The 21,444-nt window shown below is 38.0% G+C and overlaps 1 protein-coding gene across 1 annotated transcript; it reads left to right on the top strand.

The window, feature by feature from the left end:
• Positions 1–3,615: 3,615 nt before the first annotated feature.
• On the top strand, positions 3,616–21,414 carry ptdss2 (phosphatidylserine synthase 2). Its single transcript, XM_087797902.1, has 13 exons — positions 3,616–3,822; positions 4,200–4,469; positions 11,951–12,052; positions 15,129–15,211; positions 16,536–16,603; positions 16,681–16,815; positions 16,878–16,928; positions 18,094–18,207; positions 18,271–18,389; positions 18,449–18,563; positions 19,210–19,355; positions 19,423–19,608; positions 20,155–21,414. The coding sequence occupies exons 2-13, from the start codon at positions 4,297–4,299 to the stop codon at positions 20,294–20,296; spliced, it is 1,434 nt and encodes a 477-aa protein (XP_087654028.1). The 5' UTR covers positions 3,616–3,822; positions 4,200–4,296; the 3' UTR covers positions 20,297–21,414.
• The last annotated feature ends 30 nt before the right edge of the window (positions 21,415–21,444 follow it).

Raw genomic sequence — 21,444 nt, forward strand, 5'->3', positions numbered from 1 at the left:
CTTCAATAAATAAAACTGTTATTTTGACGTAGAAATGTTCAAACTAGAAATCAATCTTAGAAGTTGGGAACATATATTTAAAAAAAAGATACATTTTAAATTCACATTAATTCATTCCCATTAAAACGAAGACTCAACTTGAACTTAAGCACAAGATAAAATCAACACCAGCGTTAAACTCAGCGAGACATTCCTGGGCCAGAGTGGAAGTCGAGGCCATAAACATATGAAAGATCCGCTGCGTCAATCAATTATATTTTACGAGCCTCCAAGTCCTGTTTCCTTTCAGCGTCTGCTCTTTACTGCCCGTAACAGCTGCTTGATTCGCTCTTGTGTGTTTGTCGAGCACCTTGTTGTTGTCTTTGCAAGTGTGGACCTCAAAGCGGCTCGGTTGGGGGTGTTTCAATGGACGCATTCAGCCCCACGGCCTGGAAACATTCGACCTGCTCCGGTCTTTGTTGGAGGACGTGAGGAGGAAGAGTCCGTTGCAGCCTCCAGACGTTCCTCTCCATCATAAGAACTCGCTTTATGACGAGTCTTCGTGCTGCAGGCATGGAAGCTGCTCGTGCCTCTGGCTGCAGATGTTCATGTGTGGGACTCAAATGGTCCTACTGTGGAGCAACTGACCACTAGAGGGCAGTATTTGTTGAGTTTATATATAGATTATATATTTATACTAATCATAAAATATCGTCCAAATATAAGAGCGACACAGAAAAGTAAGTGAGGAAAAAGTATTGTTTTCCAAATAGAAATTTTTACCTCAAAATAGGAACTAACATGACAATGGAATTGAAGGGGAAAATGTATAATGCAAAAACTTTGTGGGTTAAAATGAAAACCCCATGAAAATAAATAATTTACAAACTCTTGATTTGATTTTATCATGAAAAATTTAGATCCAGATGTTTTTTTCCCGCAGGGTTTTTTGCTTTGAATTTGTGTGAATTTTTTTGTTTGGTTTTACAGTAAATTTGGGGCGATTATGACATTTTCAAAACTCCCTAATCATTCTATTAAAACCATACAATTCTTAGACAATATGATATTTGTCATTTAAGCAAAAAAAACATTTTTTAATAATGAAAATGTAGTGCTTCGCTGGGGGGCAGCACCTCAAAAGGCCCACGTGCCACACGTTTTATATGGGCTTGTTTGAGACTAAAATTTGTAAATGCACTAAATGGTTTGCACATGTGTTTTGATGTCCACAAATATATTTGTAACTTAATTTGTAACTTGTATTTTATTCACAAATAAATGTATTTTTGTAAATATATATAATTCTTCATTTTCCAAACAAAAATACATTTGTAAAACTGAAACTACACATTACGCAACTATATTTTTATATTTTCTCGCCACAATATTTTTTCTCTCACCAAGTCATGTCCGAAAACATCAATGTTTTTGTTTTTTTATTCAATTAAAGACGATTTTAATTTTTTTTTAATGAAAAAAAAACCAGCCGGTTCGACATCCTCTACAGTCCGTGTGTGTGAATCGGCATTTTTTATTTAAATTTTAATCTAATTAAGTTATAAGCTGTTAATTTGTGTTATTGTTTATTCACAAATGTCACAAGCATTATTTGTAGTTTTAACCTATTTTTGTTTTGTAAATTTAAAGCAATATATTTACAAAAACACATATATTTAAGTCCGAAAAACAAGTTTCAAATATTATATTTGTATTTGTAGCTGTCAAATCACATGATGCGAACCATTGATTAGTTGTAGATCATCTCTGTGCATTTACAGCGATTAGTGAGACAAAAATAAACCCATAGAAGTTACGATGAGGAAACAATCAAAGGCTGTTGTTTCTGTAACTGAGGCGGGGAAAGAACAAAATGTTGGCGCCATCCTGTGGTCGATCAGCTGAACTACAGCTTTGTTACTTCTGAATTCACCAGAACTGTCCAGTGTCAAACTATGATATGATGACGATACATGTTATGAAAGGTAGATGAGAAACAAAACTATAGTCTGAACCGAGAGTGCAGTCGTAGCTGTGACACCATCAAACTCTGGTATCGCAGCGTAAACAGACGCACAAGTCTGTGTTTGCATTGGAAATACACGTCTGCATGAACACACACGTGAACTTTCACCTCGCCTTGCACAAGACAAACAACACAAGAACACGAGGATCTCTGTTGTGTTGCTGCTAAAATGTTGAATTTCAGACAAACTATTTTCAACTCTATCTCAGCCTGTTTCTGTCCTACGATGAGCAGGTTTGTGTTTTTCTTTTTATGATGAGCCGGGGTTTATTATATTGTATTTTTCTTTAATGAGCATGTTTATTTATTATTTTATTATTCTTTAATTATTATTTTTTAACTTGATATGATGGTTTATTTGATTTATTTTCCTTTATCTTGAAAGGCACTATACAAATAACCATTCTTCTATTTATCTTCTTCTTTTAAGATGGGCTTCTTTATTTTTTATCATTATTTCTTTATGATTGTGTTTTAATGTGCAGGTTTATTTAACTTATGTTTTTATTATAATATTTTGACAAGCAGGTTTGTTTATTATTGTTATTATTATTATTATTATTGTGTTTAATAATGAGCAGGTTCATGTTTTATTACATTTTCTTTAATGTATTGTTTTCTTTTTATTGACTTTTATTTGTTTCTATTATTATTTTCTTTTGATATGCTGGTTTATTTTATTCGTTTTTTTATGATTATATATATTGATGAGCAGGATTGTTTTATTTTTTTATTTTTTTTTATGCAAAGTTTTTTTTTTTTTTATGTTTTCCTTTAACTTTTTTGATCATAAAGTTTCCTTATTTTTCATTATTACATATTTTTATTTTTTATTTTTATCATCAGTATCTTTTGACAGCAGGTTTATTTATTTATCGACGAGCAGTTTTATTGAAAAGATAAGATCAAACTTCACAAACAAAAGTATTTTTGTATCAATAAAACGATCTATCTGTTGTTAAAACAAAACCATTTCTCCGGAAGTTGGAATTTAATTTTATAATAAGACACGTTTTTATGTTCAAAGCGTGGAGTAAGTTTAACAAAATGTTTAACTAACTCGTTTCCGAATAGACGTTTTCACTTCAAAATAAGAGCACGACACCGCAATTGCGGAAAAAAAAGAGATTTTTCTTTTTATAAAATGGTTGATACAAGTAATAGATATATGCTACAAAGTTTCATGAAGTAAATTAACTAGAATTAAATACATCGATGTATATTCACGATGTTTTAAATATATATTTTATTTATATATATATATTTCTTTAACAATTAGAATGATGTTTAGGCATTTTTATAAGCTTGAATTTACCAAACAATATTTTACGAATTCAATAAAACGTATTTTAAATTAATTAAAATGCGCTTAATGCATGTAATGATTTTATTTGTATATCATTTTCACCAGAAGTTCAATTAATCAATAGTTTTATTTTTGCATAGGTGGTATACTAAATTTCGTGTTTTGTTCTATTATTTAAAACGATACAGTTTTTATAGTTTTGTATTCATTATTAAGAAATTTAAATACTTGTGTTTTTGATGATTCGTTTTACTTTGATGAGAATAAACCGGAAGACTTTCCCTCGCCGGCTTAACCGTCAACAGACGCCATGTCCATGTGATGTTTGTGTCTGTAGCCGAGACAGCAGCTCTGTCTTCGGCTGGGAGTGACTCGTCGGAGCCGGTGCCACTCGAGTCTTGGGACCAAACCCGAGGATTAAAAAAAACAAAGCCCTCTTAAATCCCTTCGTCAATCCCGCCGTTCGTGAGCGGATGTAGCGTCAGTGCTCGACTCGTCACAGACACTCTCGGTGAGTAACTCTGGCTCTAATACTGACAGTAACTTCGAGTTATTTCCTGAGAGAATTTGGTTTAAAGATGTTTTTATTTCGGTTTTAACTGCGGAGGAAGAGCTGCGCGGTCAACTCGTTAGCAAGGTCACAAGTAGCAGCTAACGTGCTAACAGACTTGTCAACTTGTGCGTAAGAAAATGTAGTTTTTTGTTCATAAAGTCGCCATTGTTTAAGCGCACTTGTCACGCGTGGGCGGTGTCGGGACAGAAAAACAATCCCTGCCTCACCAGCTCATCACCCCGGGGGCGTTCCGGCGTCAGAAGGGACGTGAATTTCAGGTTCTCCTCTCCCCGAGTTTCGAGCTAACAACGCCCGCTTTTTTCTGCCTCCGCTAGGATGCTGCCGGTGCCCGGGGCGGGGCGGGTGACAAGACGACGCTAGGACGTCCTCCTCTTCATCTTCATCCGCATCATCATCTTCATCATCTTCATCATGACCAAGCTGGAGGCGAGGAGAGGCGGGTCGACCGAGCACAACGGGTCCCTGGAGCCCGGCTGCCCGGATTACAGCAAAACCAAGGTGACCAAGCAGACCTCCAAGGAGATGCTGCACAAGAAGAACTCGGAGTGCGAGGTCTACGACGACGGCACCAACACCTTCTTCTGGTAGGTCTGCAGGTTCTGTTTTTGTTTTTTTTCCCGCTGACGAGGAGATGAGGAGGCTGCAAGGTGACACTGAATGAGATGTGGTTCTCCGGGTGACCTTCTTCAGGTCATCCTGCTTCGTTACCGATGGGGTTTAGATCTTGGAAATGTCTACATTTTTCCAAACGAAGACTAGTTTTTCTGATTCAAAATGGAAAGGTGTTTATCCTCTTTAAAAAAAACAACCTTTAAGGTCAGTTAACATGAAAACCCAACTCTCCTGAAATGCAGTAAATGTTTTGTGAAAAGTCTTCTTCTCAAAGACGCAGTGAGTCCCTCATCATGACCATGTTTTCAACTTATTACTTTATAAAGTTGCTCTGAAATCTGGGCGAACGAGAGGTTACGAGAGTCCACTGTGACGTAATAATGGCTTCCCTCCTCCTCCAGCCAGCTGTAATCACGCCCCACTTTGTTTATACAACGAGTCCCTTGGAGGTAGAGACGATTGACGCGCAGTGACAGACCTCCATGCTTGACCAATCACAGCAGATTGGGTGTGGTTATGGTCAACAAGATTTAATTTCCAGAAAAACAAAGTGTTTTCAGTGGTTCAGAGCTTAAGATCATTTTTCGAATGTCAATATTTCAATGAAAAGAGAGTTTTGTACAAACACACACTGATGATACAATAGAGTCCGGCATCACAACAACACACACTTGAATCAACAAGAGTTAAAAATCACTTTGAAAGCAAAGAATTAAAGAAACTTTTCTATTATACGGTAACAAAAATAAGACCAAACATGGACCAGATTCACCTGCACGGGTGTCAAGAGTCGCACAAGCTTCTCAGTGAAATAAGCGCTTCCTTCATGTGATGCACATGCATGCATGAGTTCGCTGAGGGGGAGTGAGAGAACGAGTGTGATGCTGGAAAGTTTGCTGCAGGTGTTGATAGAATGAAGAAGTGAATCAGAAAGGAATGTTATATTTATCAAGAAGACTGTTATCTGGTGTGTTATCTTCCAAAAAAACCTGAACGATCCACTTGTTAATTGGCAGAGAAACTAGATCATAAAAGTCTTGGAGGGGAATCTATATTTTCTATATTTATTGTATTTAAAACAGTTAATTAACAGTTTAAAAAAAACATTTGAATATAATAATACAATAGTTAACATTATACTACAAGTTTTTACTTTAAATATGAGGTAACTTTCATGACAGGAACCCTCCAAACATTGTTTTGACGATGAGCATCAAACCGTTAAAAAGGCTTTTTGATTTGATTTTTAAAAAACGGGTAATAATTATTTTCTGGAAGGAGCAAAGCTTTCGAGAGTTGTGAGTCACAGGCACGACTGGTCCGACAGAAGACGTGAATAACACGGGAGAGAATGTCGCTTTTCCTGAAACTACCTCACATGACGACTCCCTGTTCTTTGTCCTACATCAAATACTACATTAGCAATTGACGTATTTGCCTTAAACACATAATTTAAATCCAAAGCAGTTAACTAGTTGACCATTTGGACGCCATGTCAGTTAATATCGGCATATAATCGATATAAATGTACATTTTTACTTCCTGTCTTCATCCCGTACAATACCCTGAGTCCCTTACATGGTAGTTTTTGTCAGGATACAAACATTCAGTACCATTTTCAATACCACAGTAAATAAATAAAGAACCTCAAGAGATTTTATGAACTAGAAAAGTAAAAAAAATAACCTTAAAAATTAACAGAACAACATGTTGAATATTTACAACAACAAAAAAACAGTGGGCGAGGGGTGTAATGGATACTTTTTAAATGAGCATAAGTATTGATCCTATTTGAGTTTGATAACTTTGTATAATTGAGTGTTTCCTGACTCTTATGAAACTGTTTTGTAACTGCACAGTCTTAATCACAGTTGTCTGTCGAGGGTCATTTCTCTTCCTCTTCAAAATGAACAAAAGCGCCAGAAGAAGAGACTGTAGAAACTAGTGTGTCGTTGTTTTGAGATTAAATGCCGTTTCCTGTTTATTATTAGAAGCAGATGGCAAACAGGAAACTTGTGTCCCGCATGCAGGGAAGTCTGAGTTGTTTGCGATTGTTTTTGAGCCTGTTAGATGTTTTTTTGTCCATTTTAAATTTAGTGATCATTTTTAACATCAGGATTTAACCTGAACTTAGTAAAACAATACATATTTTATCCAAGAAAAGAGTGAATTCTAACCATTATTTTCCATTTTTTTTAGAGTTTGATATGGAAAAAAAATCAAGAAATTAAATTCAAGAATTTGTATGGATTTATTGGTGTTGTACGATCTGGATAAGGAAGATTTTGAAGGATCCACTTGTATGTACTCTCACATGGCCCGCTCCACTCAGAATAGCTAGAAAACCAAGAAAACTGGTTACTAAACAATTTTGTTGGGTCATGGAAGTGAAGTTTTTTATGCTGTGATTATCCAGAGTCATGTAACGCAAGCTCCTTGGCATGCGGTAGCTCTGTGCTTTTCTGGATTGCTCGCAGTATCTTTTTATAAATGAGCATTGATTCCTTTTGATGGTGGAATCTGGAATCTTTCATTGCTTCGTATTACACCTTTATTTGTGAAGATTTGCGCTATAATATAATTTTCAGTGGATATTACGTTCTTAACCACAACAGACTCGTGCTGGTCACAAGATTCTGGCATCCTCCTCCCTCACCACGTTTTCATGAAAGTCGTCTTACCTCGTGTTGCCCGATTGCCAGGTACCCCTCCCCGCAGTCTCCTGACAAACAGGTGTAGCAAGAAGAGTTCTTGCGACACCCGCCCATGACCCGGTGACTCAGCCCAGAGCTCGTCCTACATTCCCTCCAAACATGTGCCAAAGTCGTGTTTGTTTCTCCGTAACCTTGTCATTTGTTCAAGAATCTATTTGCTCTAGTTACTGATGGCAACCTTGGTTAGAAGTGTGTAATACTGTGTTAGTTACATCTGCCATGAAGGTCATGTGTTTATCTGAAGTATTCATCTTGGATGTTCTGGATTTGTTGATAAGCGGACGTAGAACTGATGATTGGATTTTGTTGTTTTATCTGAGTTCAGGAATTTTTTCACAGTAATCTAATCGCTACGGTCAGGGTTGAGATAGTTAACTTTCTACATGAACTAGTTCAAAGTTCAGTCCACAAATTTGAAAATAAACAAGTTCATAGTTCATCATTTGAGAATAAGCTTGCAAAGCTACAAAAATGATCTACTTCATTGTTTTGTTTTTTCCCTTCTTTCTACAAAACTATATGATCTAAACTATATTGAGGTTCATTAATTGTGACATAAATAAATTGTATTTGTACAGGAAATAAATATATATTTCCACAGTTAAAATGCATCAAACTTTGCTCGCCTACAGTTCAGAACATGAATAATGAGTTATAGTTATATTTAATATTTAATACGAGTGTCTCGTTTTTACCTTGACTTTCTTTTTTTTATTTAATATTTTTAAGATACAGATGATTATATAGAATTTATACAAAAGCAAATGTAGTTTTTTTTTTGAGCGGATGAAGAATCTCTTTAAACTAACGCAAGAGTATCTTGTATTTTTTCATCATGATATAACATTTTTAATAATTGCTGTGTGACTAAAACAACATATTTAGCATCTCGGAATTATAATACCTGCTCAACATTGTTTTAGTGTGGCTGGATTATATTGTACTTGACCACATTCTTATAAAACCACAGACATTACTTGATCAGTTTTAACATTAAAATAACGCTTCAGATTTCATCATGTAAAACTGGTTATGGATTATCGGACAAACCCTATTTGCTTTGTCGATTCTGTCGACTTCATAATGCTTTTTGTTTCAATGACGTAAACGGTTGTGCGTAATTCTAGGCTTGTGTTGCTAGGTTGGGTGTTTTCCTTTTTAACATTAAGACCTGTTAACTGTAGGGGTGTGACTTTTAAAATAAGCTTTAAAGGCTATGAATCGATATTTTCTTCACATTATTATTTTTGCTTTGAGTTCTATTAATTCAACGCAAAAGAAACAACCACATGATGTCACTAAAATTCAGTCGTCCCTAAAATCGTTGCGAAAAGATTTCAAGTGTATTGAAATATATTGTATTGAGTTGTATCTTGAGTGTAATATATCAAATTGTGTCATGAGATAGGTGTATACTTACAGCCCTTAACGGTGTGTCTTAGGGTTGTTGTTTTTTTTGGCCTGTACTGGGCAGTAATGGAGTACATTCAGTTTACGTTGGCCCAAAACATGAACTAGTCGATGAACGTGTTCAGGCCAAAAACTGATGACAGTTGACCTTGTTGACCTTGCTTGTTGTTATTTAGAGATGGTTTTAGGGTTGTTGGGTTAACCCAGTAATGAATGCCTTCATAAGTACTTGACAAGTAAACCTGGCATCAACTATTGGTCCAGTGGTAAAATGTCCGCTTGAGAATTTCTTCTTGGCCGTTGTCAATGTTTTTTTTTTAGTTGCACAAGTAGCGAACATAACCGAGAGAAAACTTGATCCCAAAATATGTAGTTTCATAGAAGAGAAAACAGATTGAAATAGATGGTAGTAAACGATACGCCCGCTGTGAGAGCTTCTCTTCATCAAACCTCTCCTGAATAAACCTTCCTCCTTATTTAGAAAGGCTAATCGAGCCGGTCTTTAAGTTCCTCACGGTGACCCGGGATTAATCCAACGATGGAGGAACTCACCAGGAGCTCACGACCTCCTGCTCTCGCTCGGAGAGGACGGCGTCGGCTTCGTGTTCGGGCTGAAGTCGCTGATTCCTCCGTCGTCCTTCTCCCGTTTCACCTCCTGGATTAATGGTATCTGATCACTGGCTGCGATAAGTGGATTTAGAGCTGAGCTAAAAGATAAAAATCTATTCTTTTCTCCACTGACTTGGATCAGTTTTCAGGAACGAAGCACTTTTTTTTTTTTGTTGCATGTATCAAGAGTTGAACTGTCGACCTTCCGCTGATCCGCGGAGGAACAAGCCAATTAGGTTGAACCAGGGGCGTCTGGTGAGGATGTCGTCTGGTCTTCTTTTGAGGGAGATTCTAGCTAGAGCTGGAGCTTTCTTGTCGCTCCGCCGCTCTGACGGATTGTCGGGAATACAACTGGCGTCCTGACGATGTCATGTCCTGGAGCGCAGCCTCGAAGGATCCACTCTTTGAGAAGCAGCAGCACTTGTGAGTTTGGTAACTTGACTTTATCAAGGCCGCGATCTCCGTCTTTCCGAAGAGGATTGTTGCCCGAGTGAAGTGTTCACTGCTATCAGGAGCATGATGACATTTCAAGCTGCCACAGTGTTGTAGACCGTAACACGGATACCCTTGAGGAAGCGTGGAGATGCTAATCCCGTTGTTGTTGTTGTCCGTCGGGATTAGGCTGGAAAAGACGGAAGATGAACAACAAACTTAGGCCAAAGCTGTTTGTGATCAGTCGGTTTGCATCAGCTGATGAAGGCGTAGAAAGATGTTTTTTCAGGTCAATCATTTTTACTAGTGCAACACCAAAGAAGCTAACGCTATCATCCAAACTACTTTTTTTTGTGTTCCTGTTTGTACAAAACTATCATATCAGCTCCTTATAGAATTATATCAGTGTCATTATATTCAATGGTTGAATATAACATTTAAAAATGTGGAAACTTTGAGGGTTATTTTTTATTCAAATGTTGTTTTTATATTATTAAAATTTGAGATTTAAATTCAAAGGTTCCATTTTTAAAAATGGTAACTATTTTCAAAATGTATGTGATTTTTTTTTTTTTTTTTTAAACCATAGAATTTGATATTTTTAGTTTCAATCATTTAAAACAAAATTGACTAAAACCATTTTTTTTTTATTCCTATTCTTTTTTAATTTGATTTAAGAATGCTGACCAGACCAACATAATCGATCACTGAGCCGTTCACTTTAACTTTGAATCACATCAGGCTCTAAAACTAAATGTAATTCCGAAATCTTACAGGTGCTTTGGAATCTGCCGTTATTAATTTAATTGATGACAACATTTTTTAAGGCTATATATTAAGTTTAGAGCATTTAAATATATATATATATATATATATATATATAGGGTATATATTTGGAATTGGAATATCAAATTGTGTGTGGAAAGAAGTGTATTGATGTCGAATGTTTTCTAATTAATTTAATTCAATTATTAAAAAAAAAAAAAATACAACATTTCAAAATACAAATTACTGAATTAAAATGTTCCAAAAATAATTAAATGCTTGAAAAATTCAATGAAAATTCTAAGTTATTCATTTCAAACACTAAATTCAACCTGTCCCTGTCAGGATGGCACTGATATACTTCCATAACTCTGGTTCTACCATTTATCCCTGGAGCCAGATCCACCAGACACACACTGGAGACGGTGGAGGCTTCACACATTCCTTATTCTGCACAGTCAACCCCGGCATCTGCTGAGTTGACATCCCAGATGCACGCTCAGCTCTTCTCTGAAAGTGACCAGTCAGTGAGCTCAGAGTTTGATCTGTTTTTTAAATTAAAATAGCCGTGTCAGCAGACTCTTCATCAGCATCTTTTGAGACTGTAACGTAATGGTTTATTTATTGGCCACTTTTTTTGTTGTGAGTCGCAAAGAAGTTTGATTATAGTATTGAAGAGAAAATATACACAAATATATGGGTTAGTGGTGTGTATCGCCAAGAATCTGTTGGTAAAATAAGTATCGCGGAACAGCGGCAACAATACAATATATAGTGATACTGTAGTAACAAGTATATATGTGTAGTATTGTCGAGTACTTGACTCAGGTGTTGTAGAATTTACAGACCACTTGACTCTTGACGAAGTCGTAACTGATTTCATTTGTTTTCAAACCAAAACATGTCTAAACATCAGCTTTAATAGATGCTGGAGTATCCTCTCGTCCTCAGTCATCGCTAGGATATCATTAAAGTTCTACCTACCTATCGCGTGATTTCGTTGTTCATTAAACTGCAGTGGACTTAATGACTGCTGCCATCTAGCGGCTGAAAGTTTTATGGCATCATAAAAAATCCATTAACGGCGGGAATATCTTCATGTTACTGTAAATACAAATCTAATAATTCAAAATAGAAATACATTTTATATACACTAAAAACCCTGAAATCTATATATTATCCTGAAAACAATGTAGTGTTATTAAAGTGTGTTAATATTTTCCTACCAGTATGGATATAACAGAAAATATACTTTTAACCTCAGTTTTATTTGGTTGAATAGTTTTTAAGATAATAGTCCAGCTGTGATTGTAAAAACTTTATTGACTTGTTACCTCGACCAAAGAGTGACAGAGGTTGTGTTGTTGTATTTCTAATCATCAAAAAAGTTGTGAAGGATTTTCATGACCTTTTTCTGGTTGGAAATGTGCTCATGTTGTGTCCTTCATGCTGGATTAAAATAACTGTCATCTTTTCAGAATGACCATAAAAGGTTTAAAATGAAACTTCTTGTCCCTCCTCAGGCGAGCTCATACGGTGACGGTTCTGTTCATCCTGACGTGTGCCCTGGTCTACGTCACGCTGCTGGAGGAGACGCCACAGGACACCACCTACAACACTAAAAGGTGAGCGGCTCAAATCTATTGATGTTTTGAGAGAGCGAGGAATCAGAGCAGTGAGCTCGAAGAGATGGAAACAGTGACGCAGTTCTGTTTTCGTCTCTCTGGTCCAGTATGTAAGGAGGCGGTATTACTGTTTGCTAAAGCTTTGCAAATGCATGAAAGGGTTTGCAAATATATGTGTATCTGTACAGTGATCCACAAATGTGTAACTCGATGTGTCATTCAGAACAAGTATGCTCAAATCCATAAAAACTGTTTTTATTTTTACGTGATTGCTTTTAAAATCTTGTGATGTAATGAATAATTAGGTATTAGTCTCAATAACAGACATTTTTTTTCTTTTTGTTTAGGCATTATTTATATTCTCACATTATTGACACCAGAGAATGTAACCAATGTCTGTTATTGAGACTAATACCTAAATATTTAATTAATCTAAGCCACTATAAGGTTTTAAAATCACGTAAAAAAAAATTCTGATACCACAAGATCGTTATTTTGTGGCCACAACTCAGTATTTCCTGGCCACAAATTATTTTTTATTTTTTTTACCATGTCATGTACGGGGTTCGTTCGTGTTCGTGTCAATGTCAAGTCTATCCAGCTACATGGAGGCGTATCCGCCTCCTACTGGCGGGACGGTGTCATCGCAGCTGAGGCATTTGTCTTCAAATCCTGTTACACATTAACTGTTACACACTGAATTACACATTTACAAATTGAGTTACACATTTGTAAATTGAGTTACGCATTTTTTGTATCACTGTACAGATACACGTATATACTGTATTTGCAAATCATTTCGCGCATTTACACTAATAGCCCCATAATGCGGGGCTGGACTTGGTTGTGATAGACTTTCCAAAGTGGACTTTGAGGGTTTTCTCTCAAAAGTGTCCCCAATTGCACATTGGATGTTAAAAAAATAAATTAAGTACTTCTTTTAATTATTTATTTGGAGGTAGTGATGCGCTGTTGGAGCTTCGTGAAGCATCTTCATGAATGTCACAGCCACTAGATGGCACTATCTGCTGTACGATCATTGGCTCTGGACCACGGTTTCAACCGTTTTCAAACCAAGAGCGCCCCCTACTGAGTTCTGAAAATAAAGAAATTCATCACAGTTGTTTATTTTTTTGGTGAAATTTCCACAAAATTCCCTCAATAGCCTTCAGTTGTACTAATACCAGAGGTTAGTTCAGTCATGTGTGAGACACTAGGAGTAGATCTGTGACAGGAGATTCGGACTCACCTCGGTCGCCAGGAGGACACTCGGCAGCGTCTTAAAATAAGTCTGCGACGTTGTGAGCCGACGACAAAAGTCATGGCGTGATGTTGTGTTGTTTTCTCGTTGATGCCGCCGGTTGTGTGTGTGTCTTTGTTTGCGATGAGTCGGCTCTTAATGAGATTAGCTTGAGTCAGCGCTGACGGGCTAACTCGAGATGCCTCTCCAGACACACAAATATTTATTTAGCACAATCGAGCTAACATGCTGCACCTTTAACACAAGTTACACACACTTTATACGTCACTTGTTGCTGCAGCTGTGACAAATTATCAATACACTTAAATATTGCAGTTTTTTTTTTAACTAGACTGTATCGATATTCATATAAATATTCATTTGATTTTCCTTGTATATCGTCTCTTTTGAATTACAAATAATTGTAACTCAGTAAACTGATGTTAATCATGTAAACAACATTGTGTGTTTATTTTTTTGTGTGTGTAGTATTGTCACGATACTGACCTTTCCAACTCAGAAATTATACCTGATACCACAAGGATAAAAAAAACTCACTACCTCATCCGGATACAACATTTTAGTATCGATACTTTTTTGATACTTTTGACCACCTTAGTGTTAACTATAGTACGACAGTTTTCCTGCATTTACATTCTTTAAAAGAAACTCCAGCGTTATTTTCTCCTACGTTATCGTGTAACATAAGATGCTTGACAACACACACACACACACACACACAAACACACACTCCTTCGTGCCGCGCACATGTTCACTGACACACTAATCTCACGACATAAGCCGACCTTTGTAATCGGTCAGAGCTGATAAGTGGCCGACAAGTCTTCCTAGTTGTGTTCCAGTCGCCTCCTGATGACCTTGACTCGGAGTGAAACCACTTCTCTGCTCACTGGTTTGTTTCCTTCATCAATGTCATCATTTAACAATTTGACCTCCAGAGGGATCAATAAAGTTTATCGAACTCTTCGATCTGCTTTGTTGATTGGCTGAGAGCAGTTCTCCAATAAAGTTTTAATTTACTGTATATTGAAGTTTCAAAAGTATCTTGAAATAAATGTGTTAGTTTATGTGTGTGTCTATATCTATGTGAGTGTGTAAGTTTATGTGTGTGTCTATATCTATGTGAGTGTGTTAGTTTATGTGTGTGTCTATATCTATGTGAGTGTGTAAGTTTATGCGTGTGTATATCTATGTGTGTGTCTATATCTATGTGAGTGTGTTAGTTTATGTGTGTGTCTATATCTATGTGAGTGTGTAAGTTTATGTGTGTGTGTCTATATCTATGTGAGTGTGTAAGTTTATGCGTGTGTATATCTATGTGTGTGTCTATATCTATGTGAGTGTAAGTTTATGCGTGTGTATATCTATGTGTGTGTCTATATCTATGCGAGTGTGTAAGTTTATGTGTGTGTCTATATCTATGCGAGTGTTTAAGTTTATGTGTGTGTCTATATCTATGCAAGTGTGTAAGTTTATGTGTGTGTCTATATCTATGCGAGTGTGTAAGTTTATGTGTGTGTCTATATCTATGCGAGTGTGTAAGTTTATGTGTGTGTCTATATCTATCGTCTCAAGCAGAACGAGACACATTTTATTTAGAAAAAGAGGAGAGCACTGGTGACACTATCGAGGAGAGGTGTAGGATGCTCGGGAGGTTCTGGGTCAACTCTGGAGCACAAAGAAACACATTTGTCAATGAAAAGAGACAAACATTGGAAACTTCACGAACCAAAAAAAAATACAATCTGTGAAAGAAAATCAGAAAAACTTTGTCTCAAACTTGTTCATGAAGGTAGTTTTCTCTCTGTCCTGCAGGGGGATTGTTGCAAGCATCCTGGTCTTCCTGTGCTTTGGAGTCACACAGGCCAAAGATGGACCTTTCACACGACCTCACCCAGGTGAGTCACACCCTCCCCCGCCTCACCCTCACACAGCACACTAGCTTTTTGTTTAGCTCAGTATCTCGAGTCTGAGGCAGTTGTTCCGCCGGCATCTGAGTCGCTGATCAATACTTCTTATGGGCCGTTATTCCGGGCACAGGTTACATCCAATAATTCATTGCTGAGAGATCACACCCATGAAGGGTTCGAACCCACTGCTTGAACAACAGCCAGTTGTTCACCTTCATTTCCACGATAAATCTGGACAAATTAAACTTGCATGTGATCTTAGGTTGAAGAGTAACTGATGTTCTCGCATAACTTTGGTTTGACTCTGTTAAACTTCACGAAAGGGTAAAAAATCTGATGTTATTGTGGAGTAAAAAAAAAACGTATCTTTCCTCAAGAGAATGTGACATTGTTGTTTTAAATAATAGTGAATTAAGCTTTGTTTTTTTTAACATTTGTCTCACAAAACATGTTACACAAGATTAGGTTTGAACTGTCAAGAGTCTGATAACCAGATGCCTATCACAATACCAATATCGTGATACTGTAGTAACATGGATATGTTTGTGGTATTGTCAAGTACTCATTTGTTTTCAAAACCAAAATATGTCCATATATCAGCTTTTAAAAGCTGTGGGACTCACTGTATCCTCTCGTCCTCTCGTCATCACGCAGTATTTCTTTGCCCATTAAACTGCAGTGAACATCATGACTGCTGCCATCTAGTGGCTGAAAGTTTAATGTCATCACAGGATATATTTTCATGTTAATTTTAAATAAAATTCAAATAATTAAAAATAGAAATACATTTTATACTCTCTGAAAAAAAGTATATAGTGATATTTAGGTGTATCAATATCCACTGTATCTTCTCGTCCTCAGTCATCACCAGGTTCTCACTGGATTTTATTGTTTGTTTTTTCGCTGTAGAGGTCGTAACGAATGCTTCCATCTAGTGGTCTGACATTCAATTGCAACACAAAAACGACAAATGCTGTGAATATTTGAATATTAATTGTACATTAAAAGCATAAAATAACGATAAAATAATGAATGATAAAAAATATATATATATATTCACAGTACAGTATTTTGAAAAAGTATATTGATATTTTCTTGAACTTCTACATACACAAGCTAAAGAACTAAAGTTTTTCTGCATCATTTTATTTCTAAAAGTGATATTTCACGTCTTGAACGATAACAGTCGGTCGTGACATCAACATTTATTTCAAAATAAATGTTATTAAATCTCTTTGACACAAGCTCTTAGTGGTGATTCAGTCTTCGGACCAGCAGGGGGCGCCTAACATCTAACCCGTCTCTCCTGCAGCCTACTGGAGGTTCTGGCTCTGCGTGTCCGTGGTCTACGAGCTCTTCCTCATCTTCATCCTCTTCCAGGTGCGTTCCTGTTTCATCTTTTAAATCTAGAAACATGTGTCCTCGAACCCTCGTGACCATCGTCTTCTGTCCTTCAGACCGTTCACGACGGACGCCATTTCATGAAGTTCATCGACCCTAAACTGGGCGTGGCCCTCCCCGAGAGGGACTATGGAGGAAACTGCCTGATCTACGACCCCGGAAACACGTCCGACCCTTTCCACAACCTCTGGGTGAGACGAGCGTCCCGTGGACCCCTGGACATGTTTCATGTTTTCTTCTTCTTCTTCTGCAGGACAAGATGGACGGATTCGTTCCTGCTCACTTCCTGGGCTGGTACATCAAGGTGATTAAAACAAACACACCACACTAGTTCAACTAGTTTTTGATCAACTTTTTTGTTGTTGTGTATTTTATTCAAACTACACATTTTTCCTGTTTCACTTTCTTTAGGATTTTTCTTTGTATTTTGTCATTTTCTTTGCTCTTCTTTTTTTTTATAAATTTAACTCATGAGTATTTTATTCTTCAGTGGTGATGTTGTTTCCCTCGTTGACTTTGTGATGTTTTTGTTTTTCTCAAAACTTAATGATTCTTCTGCTGCTTTAATGTTTAACTTCATTTTTTCTTCTTTCTGTCCTTCAAAGTCAACGTCTGTTTTGTCTTTCGTTTTCTTCTTTTTGTCTCTTATTTTCTTCTTGTCTTCCGTTTTCTTCTTTCTGTCTCTTATTTTCTTCTTGTCTTTCGTTTTCTTCTTTTTGTCTCTTATTTTCTTCTTGTCTTTCGTTTTCTTCCTTTGTCTCTTATTTTGTTCTTGTCTTTTATTTCTCTTTTTGTCTTTTTATTATTTTTGTCTTTATTTCATTATTTGTCTTTCATTTCTCTTTTTGTCTTTCATTTCTCTTTTTGTCTTTCATTTTCTTTTTTTCTGTCTTTCATTTTATTCTTTTTGTCTTTTATTTAATTTTTTGTCCTTCGTTTTATTTGTTTTGTATTTCATTTCTCTTTTTGTCTTTGTTTTCTTTTTTTTTCTTTTGTTTTCTTTTTGTCTTTCTGTGTTTTTTTTGTCTTTCATTTGCCTTTTTTCTTTCTGTTTTTGTCTTTCGTTTATTTACTTTCTATTTTGTATATTTATTCTCTTTCCATTTTTGATGTCTTCTTTATAATAATGGATGATGATGATGATGATGTCATGATCGTTCATATTAAGATATAAAACTTTAAAGAGCACACATATGTGAGTAATTCTGAGGTTTAAAAAAGTTTGGGTCAGTAGATCAGGGGCCACAGTCTGAAGATATGTCATCACCTTTGACCCCTGATTTTATCAGAGTTCAACACTGAATTGAGATGAAGAGGAAAAATGTTTTCAGTTTTCATGAGCAGTAATGAACTCGTATATTTTCATCAACAAAAACATTCCCTGGTTTATAAAAGAGGCCCCAGGCCGCCGTAGATCCACTGAAGGGCCACAATTGGCCCCTGAGCCTCTGATGAATGTGTCCCCTCAGACCCTGGTGATCCGGGACTGGTGGATGTGCATGATCATCAGCGTGATGTTCGAGTTCCTGGAGTACAGTCTGGAGCACCAGCTGCCCAACTTCTCCGAGTGCTGGTGGGATCACGTACGTATTCCTGACCCAAGGTCGGCACTTGTTCTCGGACACTGACCTCCGACCCCCCCGCAGTGGATCATGGACGTGCTGGTGTGTAACGGACTCGGGATCTACTACGGCATGAAGACTCTGGCCTGGTTGTCCATGAAGCCGTACCAGTGGCAGGGACTGTGGAACATCCCCACATACAAGTACCGGGTCACATGACTCTCTGTGTGGTGACGGTCATGTGACCTCTGATCCTCCGCAGGGGCAAGATCAAGAGAATCGCCTTCCAGTTCACCCCGTACAGCTGGGTCAAGTTCGAGTGGAAGCCGGCGTCCAACCTCAGGCGCTGGCTCGCCGTCTTAGGAATCATCTTCATGGTGAGCAGCCTTGAAATACACATATACATACACACGCGTACATTTACACACATACGTATATACACACACGTATATACATACACACACACACACACACACACACACACACACACACACACACACACACACGTATATACACACATATATACACACACACACACGTATATACACACATATATACATACACACACAGACACACACACACATGTATGCATACACACGCATATATACACAAACGCATACACATACACACACACTCATATATACACACATATATACATACACACACAGACGCACGCATGTATGCATACACACGCATATATATACAAACGCATACACATACACACACACACATATATACACACACGCACGTATGTACACACATATATACATACAAAGTATACACACACACGCACGCACACGCATATATACACACTTGTATACATACACACACACACACGTATATACACACGTATATAAATACACACACACACACGTATATACACACATGTATACATACATACACACACATATATATATATATATATATATATATATATTATATACACACACACACACAGTACATGAACACACATGTACAGATGTATGCAGCAGCCAGGGGGCGCTCTAACCTGCTGCTCCTCAGTTCCTGCTGGCGGAGCTGAACACCTTCTACCTGAAGTTCGTGCTGTGGATGCCTCCTGAACATTACCTGGTGCTGCTGCGGCTCGTCTTCTTCGTCAACGTGGGCGGAGTCGCCATGCGCGAGATCTACGACTTCATGGACGACCCGTGAGTTCACGACCCACAGGACCGACCCAGGAGTCTCTGAACTGACCCTGACCCTGAACCTCAACAGGAAGTTCTACAAGAAGCTGGGTCAGCAGGCGTGGCTGGTCGCCGCCATCACCGTCACCGAGTTCCTCATCGTGGTCAAGTACGACCCCAACACCATCATGCTGCCCATCCCCTTCTTCGTCACGCAGTGTTGGATCCTGGGAATCCTGCTCATCTTCTCCTGGACCCTCTGGAGGTTCTTCATCCGGTCAGTCACGTCTCCTCCACCAGGGGGTGCTGTTGCTCATGAAGTCAGCTCTCATCAAGTTTAGAAATTGTTCTCCTCAACATCGTCTGTCATCACGCTTTCCATTTCTTCTCCTACACGTCTATCCCCCTCTTTTTGTCGCTTTTTCTTCATTTCTTCTTTTTGTCTTTCGTTTCTCCATTTTTCTTTCATTTATTATTATTGTCTTTCACATTGAAGTTTGTTTTTCCATCTCATCTTCCCTTCTTGTCTTTCATTTCTTCTTGTCTTCTCTATGTCCATCCCTTTCATCTCTCCTTCATCTTTCCGTACGTCCTTCACTCTCTCCTTCTTTTTCTCTCTTTAATCATGTCTCTGTTTTATTCCAAACCATCGTCTCTTCTCGTTTGTCTTCAGCTCTTTTCTCTTTGCGTCTCTTCATTCCCTTCATTTTCTCTTCTTCTTGTCTCTGTTTTCCACTCAGTCAGTTTCTTTTTCTCTCCATCATGTTCTTCAAACGCGAGTAAACGTCATCCTTCTGACCTTCACGTCTCTGGTCTCCCGCAGTGACATCACTCTGCGCTACAAAGAGACTTGTCGACGCAAACAGGAAGTTCACGCCAACAACGGCGGCTCGTCATCGTCGGCGCCGCCGACCGGACGCAGCAAACTGAACGGAGCGTCCGAGACACTGCGGCAACGGAAGTGAAGCCACGGACACACGTGTGCGACTGAACTCTGCGTGACTGACAAGTTGTATTTTAGGATCTATTTAAGGGGCGACCGGCGTCGGATTCTCGAGGACGAATCGCGCGGTTTGTACATAAGCTTCGTTTTTCTGCTGCAAACACTAGAACCTTCAGCGACGGAGCTGCACGACAAACGACGCTGCTCATCTACTTCAGGAGTTATGGTAAAAATATCGTCTTAGATCCTTTATATCGTCTATCGATCTTTAATGTCTTCTACCGTACTGGCTCTAATAGAAGAGCAGGTTCATTCGATCCGGCTCTTCGTAAAGTTTTAATCACAACATTTGCAATGATGACGAGTTGTCGGTTCAATTCCTGCTGATTTTTTTGCTTTTCTCAACTCTTAACAATATTTCTTAATGTTTCAATTGAGTTCGACTTTATTTAATAATTTACAAATGGAGCTTTACCGTAATGCCTCAAACAGACGAGCCACTACATTTTCCCGCTTGTCAAATGTAAAGATTTAGTTTTTTAACTTCAACGATTTCAGCGAACGTGAGTTAAAATCGGAAGTGACTCGTTTATCTCTTAATCTTCTGTGATGGAATCTGTAAAAACGATTATTAACAGGGTTAGTGACCTGTGCCCTTGAGCAACGCGCCTCTGTGGTCGGGGTCGTGCAGCTCGACTTTTCTACATTTACACGGGACATGTTTTCGGGTGTTAATTTAACGTCAGACGATTGTGCGTCGACGACAATCACAATGCGGATTTTTTTTTTGGGCCAAATTTTGTTTTACGTTACCGTGACGACCAGCCAAAGTTTCATCCAAAGCCATAAACGGTGGATCGAGTTTGAACTGGTCCTGTGAGGAGAAACCAAAGTGGACGTCCATCTTGAATGTGTGGTGAAGAATAAACATTCCTTGTTTTTATGACCATCCTTTTTCTCACCCCGGCGTTCGCCTGCAGGGGGCGCTCGTTCATCCGCTCGCTGCAGGTTGACTCCCCGACCTCTAGGGGGCGGTAGAGATGAACCCGTCAAAACTTTTAGTAATATCGTCATGGAAACTGAAATATGCTGCTGCGCCATGTTTTTTAACTTTTACAATAAAACCAAGTGAAAACCCGACTTTCAGTCCTTTGTGCGTTTGTTTGTGTG

This window comes from Callionymus lyra, chromosome 8 (assembly GCF_982586985.1).
Source record: "Callionymus lyra chromosome 8, fCalLyr1.hap1.1, whole genome shotgun sequence".
NCBI lineage: Eukaryota > Metazoa > Chordata > Actinopteri > Syngnathiformes > Callionymidae > Callionymus > Callionymus lyra.